Raw genomic sequence first — 9,973 nt, forward strand, 5'->3', positions numbered from 1 at the left:
TTATTAGAGTTCCAGGGTGCATAGGAACACGGTGCAAAGTGGGTGACTGAACTCATATGGCCCTGAAAACGCGGGATTACAATCTGTGGGGCAGCGTGTGGTAATTAAGAAAATAATTGACTTGGGAGGCAAAAAAAAAACATTAAAGAAAATGCTAATAAGTAGACACATGACACACTTTGTTTGAAGAACTCCTCTTAATTTATAAGAATCAGCGGATGAAGAAATCATACACATTAGGACTTTATTTAAAGACACTTTTCAAGGTGACCTTGAAAAATGCAAAAATCTTAATTATACAAAAAAAATTATATGTGGAACTGCATAAAGGTCTCTGTGACTTTCCATGTAACAAATTAAAATAAAGGGTGTGTTTTTACTATTATTACTATTTATTTAGCATCTACAGTACAAACTCAGTATTAAAGAAAAAGGCCTGAAAACTCTGATTTTGTTTCCTATTGACATCACACTCTGGACAAAAAAATGGATCATTTGATTCTGCCATTGAAATAACCTTTGGAGGATAATCATGTCATTTTTAATCAATGAGATTATGAGCTCACTGTGTCATAGTTCATTATTGTGTAATGTTGAATACAGAAAGATCCAGCTTAGTGGTGCAGTGTGTGTGTGTGTGTGTGTGTGTGTGTGTGTGTGTGTGTGTGTGTGTGTGTGTGTGTGTGTGTGTGTGTGTGTGTGTGTGTGTGTGTGTGTGTGTGTGTGTGTCGATGTTAGTCCTGTGATGAGCTAGTAAGCTGCCCAGGGTGTACCCTGCTTCTAACCTGGAGGAATAACATATACTGTATATAGAAGACGGATGGATGATTATAATATTGCCACAAGCCATAAATGCATTGTGACACACTAAGCAGGGATTTGGGCTTTCTCCTCAGGGCATGCCCCTGAGCCCAAGTTAATGGAGGTCCTTCCCACATTGATAGACTCTGGACAGGTCACCAGTCCTTCCCAAGAGAAACACACACAGACAGACAACCACACACACTCACATCGAGAGGAAATGTTGGGTCACTGCTTAACCTCATTTACATGTTTTGAGAACACACAAACGCCACACAGACAGGCTTGGCCAGTATTACCTTCTCACTGTAAGGCGAGAGCGCAAACCTCGGCTCCACCATGTAGTCAAATATCTCCAATCACAAGACTTTTCTTTGACTTTTCTTTTCTGAGAGCAAACCTCACCACTACAACCGTTCTCAGTTTCTGGTGTAAAATGTGCATTTTAGAAAGACAAAATATAACTTAATATTACCTCAAACACATTTAGCTTAGCTCCTTTGAAGCTGTCAGTCATATCAAATGATATTATAAATGTAGAAATCTCAAATCAAACTCCCCAACGCATCATCGATAAAGATATATTGTGTATTGTGCTTCGTGTTCAGTGTTCAGAACTTTAATGCACAATCACGAGAAGAGAGGAAACCCCCTGCTGTGGTTGGTGCAACAGGAAGAGCTCTGTGTCTCAGTATGGAAGGTCTTGTTCCCTTTTTTTTCTTCTTGAAGTGTTAAATTATAGATTTCATGGATGTGTTTCATCCTCCAGTTTTCGGTTCTTTCAAATGTGTCTGAGCCAATGTTAAGCTGAAGCGTCAGTAGTTTTTCCATTTTGTTTTGATCTTCGCCTTCAAACATATTCGAATTCTTTTTTTTTTTCATGCAATCTTGCTGTAGGGAAAAATAAGCTATAAGGATATGCGCAGAAATATTCACTTTTGATGGATTCTATGCTGAACAGGGGATGAGAAATCAGAGGAGTGAGACAGCTGAATACTTTTTTTCTTAATGTAACGCAAAGATGCTCTGACGTCATGGCGTGGAAACATTTCTTTCTGTCGCTCAGTTTGAAGCAGTCCGCCCAAGTTGCCGGAGAGCGCGCTCCCTCCCGCTGCCTCCGTGCGTAATGACCATGGAGACGTCCGGGAGTTTCACAGGACGGTGTCGCCTCCAGATTCAGTGCGCATGCAGCGCAGGATGCGTCCTCATTTCATCAAGTGCAGAGATTCCCATCTCTCGTCCCATCTCGGACGGATTGTGGTAACACTCACCGCAGTCAAGTGATGGAAGTGTGGACCACCAACTGAATGAAGTTCTTTTTTTGGGGGGGATTTACTTTGGAGTCAGAGGACACTTCAGCCACTGGAGATACTTAAAAACAATCAGAGGGGACGCGGCGCAAAAAAAAAAAAAAAAAAAAAAAATCAATTAGATAAACCATGCACTGTGTATATCCATGGAGAGATGGCATGCGTGCTCCTCTTCAGTCGACTTCTCCCTTTCTCGCACCGGCTCAGAGGAACATCCATCTGTCTGCTGTCTCTTTTTCTATCATATTTGTGCTACTGTGCGCTTTTCCCTGACGGCACCGTCATGCTCAAGTCAGGTGACCCGACAGCCAGCTGTCAGCGCGCCGATGGTGCCAAAAGGCGCCTCCAGAAATCACTGCCGTGCGTCTTGGACGCGCGGACGAGCAGCGTGGACCAAAGACCGCCGCCCTTCACTCTTCACGCCGTCGGGAACGACACGCCCAGTCCCCCCATGAGCAATTTAAAGTTTGGCAATAAAAAGTTACCGAATGCCATCATAGTCGGTGTGAAGAAAGGAGGGACGCGAGCCGTGCTGGAGTTCATCCGGATCCATCCAGATGTGCGCGCGGCGGGGACAGAGACTCACTTCTTCGACAGGAACTACGACAGAGGCCTGGAGTGGTACAGGTGAGAGCAAGTCACACCTGAGCACGTGCGCGCGTCAATGCAGATTGGGCTCGAAATTAAGTGAAAAGGAGGAAAATTTGGAGTGCAAATATAGTAGACAATTGTGAACACATAATTAAGATGTTTGACACGTTTAAAAACAAAATCAGCGCTCGACATTGTTAATGTCATTAATTTGGAATTGCACCAACGCTTTCTCTATTTTCTCCATTGTTGCAACAAACCTACCAACATGAATTATGTTGCTGCTTTGCCAACTTTAAGGTCAGCTGTGCTTCATAATCAGGCATGCATCTCCTCTCCATCTTATCTGAATAAAGATGATGGAAAAGCGTGTAAATTATTTACTACAGGGCCACTTTGCTGTGCATACTAATTCATATTAGTGTTATCTTTGCTCCATCAGAGAACTTTGGAAATGTAGAACTTTGAAATGCATGTCTGCAAATGTTTTAATGTGTGTGAGCCCGAATTTCCAGGTGTGCGTTTATTCCAGTTTAATATATATCATGAATGCCGTTCACATCAAGAAAACATGACTAAATTACAATAATTTGAGGAATCTCAAAATAGAGGTAAATGTGTAATTAGCTTTACTCAACCCTGAAATCCCCTTTGACTTAAAAATCAGCAGGTTCAACTTCAGAAACCCATGTAGTTTTTTATTTGCCCCCCCTCCACCCCCACCCCCAGTGCTCCTCCTCTGTGTATATTGTGCTTTGAGGTGGGTAAACATGCTGGTTGTGCTCTCCGCAGTCTCTCGACTCATTTCAACTTCTTATTGCAAAGAACTTTGGAGAGCTTTGTTTACACTGGCAGAACAGTGGTCCCTCCCCTCGCTCTCTCTCCTTTTTTTTTTTGATGTACTGTAGAGCAATTCATCAGATTTCTCATAAAATCCAACCTCTGGGGGGAAACCGTGTAAAGTGCAATGTGCAACCCTGCTGTAGCTGCCAGACATCTGAGCCGCAGTCCTGCTTGTTTGTTGAAATATTTAGAAATGAGCTTAAAGTGAATGATTTATTGAACTGAAAATGCTGCATAAAGCCCCACTCACAAAGTGTAATCTCGTACATTTGCTTTGTTTGAGTGATGATCACATACTCCACAGCGATTACCTAATTAAAGAGTTAAAACAAATCTGTTGGTTCAGTCAATGAAGGATGTGGATGAATATAAACAGCCGGTTAAATGACAGATAAACAACCACATTCATCAGCGTATCTGTCTCAAAATGCATTTCATGTTAATGATTGGCTGTCGTGTAGTCTGTAGGAGGAATGTATATCAGTCTTATATAATAATTACAGACTGGAAGTATCTTCACTAATTGGCACTGCTCAGGATAGTTGGCAGCTGAAGCCCTTTTATCTCAGAGATTTGTCTTAGAGATGTGAACCTTCGCCCATTACTGTAGTTTGATTGTCAGCTGTCAAAGCTGCAGAGAAAAGGTCAAATGAGGATTGCTTCTTGAGAACTCTCCTGCCGGTACTCATCAAAAAGAGTCCAAATTATTGTTTGGAAGCGTCTCATCCTGAATGTCCCATTGAGCGTGCGCCGTGCATGTTTTGTATTATTCAACATCAGAACAAAAGAATAAATAAAAAGGAGCAGCGAGAATATCCCTGAAGTGAATTTGCCAGACGTCAGATGGTGGTTCGATTGGCCAGATCACAGCGGTGCGGCCGGCTCAACATGCCCTCGCATCAAAACAGCACAACAGGTTGATTTCCAATCCCTAAACAACAGATCTGAGAGTTTTGATCCTCATTATCAACACATCTTCACACCTATACAACAGAAAAGGTGCTAGCGGGAGATTTCTGTTGCCACGATACCAGTGAAAAACATGATTGATGTTATGAAACATTAGCAATTTATTTAGAAAACAATACATTTGCAATAAAGCTGAAATCACACTAGTTACAGCACAGGTTATATAACATATCAGACATGCATTTAATATATCATGGTGCATTGTGTTACCAGAGCTTTCGCCAGTCTTCTTATAAAAGATATACTCACACGTTATGAGAGCAGATTTTCAGCATTGTTCCTGCCATGCACACTAAACCCACTAGAGGTCGCAATTTAACAACACCTACGACATCCAATGAGGATCAAATATATTGTGACTCAAATATACACATCAGATATGACAGGGTTTAAAACACGTGAGAGGAAAAGTCCTTCCTCTAACAGATCTTGATGCACATTTTTCTGCCCCAAACCCTCCAGCTTACACATTCACTGCAAATACACTGATAAAAAATGTTCTACTAATGTACTTAAAACATTAAAAAAAAATAAAAAATAAGGCAACTTTTGCATGACTTATTTATTTTGATCAAGTAAGATTGTTCTTTGTTCAAAGTACTTACTTAAAAAAAAAAATCCAAACAAAAAAGATTGTCACTCATTTCTTCTTCTTATTAAATTATTCACGTTCGCAAAAAAAATTACAGTGTCTTGTATTTTGAGTAAATATTTTTGACTTATACCAGATATACTAACTTGAATTCTTAGTGTTGATTTCACAGATTCAATTCAGCTAAATCTACTCCTTCTAAGATTTAGCACATTAGTGTTCATGGTAGGAGACGACAGGCTTAAAGCAGACATGTCATAATTTGTCGTTTTTCAAAAAGACAATCCCAACACTGCTGTAGAATTCCTCAAGTTCATTCCTGGGACACTGAAAAGACTGTTTTGATAACAAATATAAATGATCACAAGTATTAGTGAATTTTAATAAGTGGTGCATTTGGCCTTTGATTTGCAGTCATAAAATGATTTGATTTGAAAAATTTATCTTTTGTTTTGAATTGATTAAATGGATAAAATACTGCTCAGAAGTTTTGACGCTGATCATTAATTGCAGCTCTTTTGTAACAGGCTCTTTCGGAATCCCTCCAGTCGATCTTCAAACTTTTCTCCTCCCTGTTCAGTTCGCTTCTTTCAACGACCACAATGACCCAGTTTGGAGACCCAGAAGCAACCTGACAGAGTCAGTCTGCTGTATGTGCTCTGTTTGCATTCATCGTGATTTATTACTCGTGAAACATGCTGTGCTGATGTACGGGAAAGCTGTCTGCTCGACGGGTCTCCAGTGACAACAAACTACTATGACTTTGCTTCGGTGCTCCTATTATCATTTACATGAAGAAACTGGGTTCAGGGCCCAACTGGAGCATTTTTATGCTTGTTCAATCCACTGGTGTAATGCTGCCCTAAATAGACGTCCAATGTACACTTTTTTACTTTTGACAGAGTGAACACAAGGACACACCGCCCTCCGTGTCTGAGTTTGTTAGCCTTTGGAGCAATTAAAGCAGGGTTGTTTTGAGAATGTGCCTCAGTAACTTAAATGGAAATAAGAAACATGATAATCCTCACTGAATCTTGTGTGTGTGTTTCCATTTTTCGTTCAGAGGCCTCATGCCAAGGACTCTTGAAAGCCAAATCACAATGGAGAAGACGCCAAGCTACTATGTGACAAAAGAGACGCCTCATCGGATCTCTGCCATGTCCCAGGACACCAAGCTCATTGTGGTCGTGCGGGACCCCGTCACTCGAGCAATATCCGATTATACCCAGACTTTATCCAAGACTCCCGACCTGCCCAGCTTCCAGGAACTGGCCTTCAGAAACCAGAGCCTGGGCATCGTGGACATGTCCTGGAACGCCATCAGGATCGGCCTGTACGCTTTGCACCTTGAAAACTGGCTCCGCTACTTCCCGCTGGCCCAGATCCACTTTGTGAGCGGAGAGCGTCTTATCACAGATCCAGCTGGCGAGTTGGCTCGAGTGCAAGACTTTCTCGGGCTGAAGCGCATCGTCACAGACAAACATTTCTATTTCAACCGAACCAAGGGCTTCCCTTGCCTTAAAAAGCCAGAGAGCAGCGGCTCGCCTCGCTGCCTGGGCAAGTCCAAGGGCAGAACTCATGTTCAGATCGACAGAGATGCTATTGAGCAGCTGCGGGACTTCTACAGGCCTCACAATGTCAGGTTTTATGAAATGGTGGGACATGATTTCAAGTGGGAGTAGAGGTTTGAGACCTATTTTTACATGGCACAGGAGAGATTTATATATTCCACAAACAGTTTGCCTACAGTGACATGTCAAACCGCATAACTAAGTATCAGCAGTCTCCAGATGATTTCCGAGTGAAACAGCAGAGGCAGTACTATTCTTTGATGTGACTCTAATGAACAGAGCAAAATCCAAGATGACATTGCTTTTGCACTTGTAACGATCAGTTACCGGCGTCAGCATCCTGTTTGTCGCTAGATATAGCCGTCATTTCAGCTTCGGGATCACATGGTTTCAGTTCCTGTTACTGTGCATTACTGCTGACTGGGCTGCTGACGGCTCCACGGGAGAAAAAAAAAAAAGGGAAGAAATTCCAGGCAATGGGATTAGTTCCTTTTAAAATCTGCCTCACTAATCAAGGCGGGGTTTGAAAGCAAGTCCTTGGAAAATGTCAGCAAAGTCTTCAGGGAGAGAAAAATTAAGCTGCAGCACTGTGGTGGTAAATCCAACGTAAAGCCATAAGGCAAGTCTGAAGCACCTAATATTACTTACTGTTCAGTTTTGTGCGCAGGGTAAAAGCCGTCACCCCCCTACCCCCACCCCCGTCTCGTTCTCTGCAGCATGAATCAGAGCTGTCCGTGTGTGCTGTAAAGAGCAGCACCTCACTTTGTACTCTGTGCCAAATGTCTCTGCTGTGTTTGCAAAATCCATGTTTATATTTTTGTTACCAAAAAAAAAAAAAAAGAAAAAACAATTAATCACTGCTTGTACATGAACCTCATTAAATGAAACAGAAGCACAATTTACACCAAATGATTAATTCTGTCTCATCTAAAGTGACCTCGATAAGCTGCAGAAATCCCTCCCTTTGCACCCTCCTCCAACTTAAAGTTCCAAAAAATCCAGCACTTAAACAGAAAATTCACATCACTGAGAAATCTGAACCTCTTTAAAAAAAAAAAAAAAAAAAAAAAAAAAAAATCTTTACTATACCTCCATCTCTGCATCTAGTTTGTGCGGCTGTGGCTGTGAGCCCGCCACCCTTTGAGCTTTTATTGCTTTCTGTGGGGTTTGTTGTGAGCATTGGCGGCGGCGGAGGTGGTGGCGGTGGCGGTGTGTGCACGAGTGCGTGTAGGAGGGGGGGCGGGGGATTTCAATCGCTTTTCAAAGACAAAGCAGGCAACACCTAGTCGTGGTGGGTTATCAAATAGATGCCGGTACTGCGTGTCACAAGATTGCAGAGAAAAGTTTGGATTTGGCTACAAGGTATGAATACTAAAGCCCGAGCTGTCTGAGCCGGAGCCGGATTGATACACTGCAGTGGAAACAAAGGCGAAACTTTGGAGCGGGAAGAAGAGCACGTGTTTTGAAGCAGGCGCTGATTAGACACACAAAACACCTTAATAACACTTCATACGTTTATGTTTTTTTATTAGAGTATAATCATGAGCTGTTATTCAATATGTATTGAGTGCACTAGTGTTAATGACAGTTTAAAGAATTTGCATTCATTTGCATCTGCTAATGCAACAATTTTGGAATGTTGTTGACACTTCTAAAAATAGCGGACACTTACTCAGCAAGTTTATGTGTCCTTACCATTTACATTGAGCGACTGAAGTCTGGGAATCTGTTTTCTTGACTAATAATACTCGGTAATAAGTGTAACAGTGAAATATAGAATGCGCTGCTCCTTATCTACTTTCCTCAGAAGTGGAGTACTTTTATCTGTTTGAATGCTATTTCATCTGATCCCCCTCCTCCCCCTTCAAATTTGCATGTACCAGTGTACCCTTTGAAGATTTCCTCGTGTTTGACATTAGAAATCCAGAAAGTTTGAGCTGAGGAAACCTGTTCTTATCTTCCCACCGCTGTATGTTCAGACCCTGTCATTCTACTGCGGGTGGTCACAGTGCATTGTCAAAAGAAAGGAAAATCATGAAAGATGCTCTACCCCCAGCGTGACCCTCTCTCGATCTAGACGTCTGTCTTTTTCTCTCTCTCTCTCTCTCTCTCTTTCTCCCTCTCCCTCTCTGTCGCTCTCTCCTCGCAGCGTCTCTCTCGCTCGCTGTCCCAACATTCATTAAACTCATGTGACCTCCAGGTGGGAGAGAAGCCGGCGTGGCTGCACCACCTCCGATGCCCTCCTTGTCATCGTGCTCACCAGAAGCTCATTTCTGTGGCTTATTGAGCACACACACACACAGACACACACACACACACACACACACACAAACACACACACACAGGTGAACGTCTATCCAGTCGTCACTGTTAGCGGCAACTTTCTGTATGGTACACAGGGGTCCTAATTAGGCCTGAGGGCTGGAGAGAAGCAATCCCCTTGAACAAGCATCAGCCAGAGTCTGATTAGACTCTGCAAGTGAACAGCTCTCCAGAGATTGCTTGCAGGTCAAATCTCTTCTTCTCGTTTCCCTTTTCTCTCTCTCTCTCTCTCTCTCTCTCTCTCTCTCTCTCTCTCTCTCTCTCTCTCTCTCTCTCTCTCTCTCTCTCTCGCTCTCTTCTCCTCTCTCTCACACACACACACACACATATGCATGCACCCAGCTTTCTTTTCAAACATGAAATCCCCCAGGAAGCAGTCCATGCAAATCATGAAATCCTTTGCATTTTGGAGCACCACGACGTGACCTATTTGCACTCGAGCTAATGAGGTGCTTGTTAAGCTTAATGAGTATTTGTTAAAACTGATGCGAAAATCATGATGATTAATATTTCTCCACGCTGTTATACAACATTAAGACCAAATGAACAATTTGAAGCGAATCCTCATCCAAGTCCATGTTTAATGTGCCAAATGTTTGGATTACATTTATGATCAAACAACTTGGAAATTTTTTAATGCAATTTACATTACTTCATTCCCATGGAGCTACCCAGTAATTATTAAATCCTCAAAGTACCTGAGAGGCTCAGTTAATAGTTCACTGTAGCGTTGATAAGCACCAGTTATTATTAAGACTAATACCAAGACTTCAAGGGTAAAAGTAATCACACATTGTTCTGTTTTATCTGTCTCACTCTGTAGAGAATTTCAGAAATGAGCTCAGAGCAATTGTGTTGATAACTCCTGAGTGCTGCGATCTGATATTGATTAATGCCTAAAGCAGCAATGCTGCATTATAATAGAGAATTGAAAATCAAAACAGAAAAGGACTCATTTATCTCCAGAGTGGCAG

At 42.1% G+C, this 9,973-nt stretch overlaps 1 protein-coding gene across 1 annotated transcript; it reads left to right on the forward strand.

Annotated features, from left to right (window-relative positions):
* Positions 1-2,160: 2,160 nt before the first annotated feature.
* Positions 2,161-6,788, forward strand: LOC308145838 (heparan sulfate glucosamine 3-O-sulfotransferase 2-like; the record flags this gene model as incomplete). The annotated part of the gene is made up of 2 exons (XM_080517416.1): positions 2,161-2,738; positions 6,170-6,788. Exons 1-2 carry the CDS (start codon positions 2,266-2,268, stop codon positions 6,786-6,788), a joined length of 1,092 nt encoding a protein of 363 aa, XP_080373542.1. The 5' UTR covers positions 2,161-2,265.
* Positions 6,789-9,973: the final 3,185 nt, after the last annotated feature.

This window comes from Blennius ocellaris, assembly GCF_963422515.1.
Source record: "Blennius ocellaris genome assembly, chromosome: 21".
NCBI lineage: Eukaryota > Metazoa > Chordata > Actinopteri > Blenniiformes > Blenniidae > Blennius > Blennius ocellaris.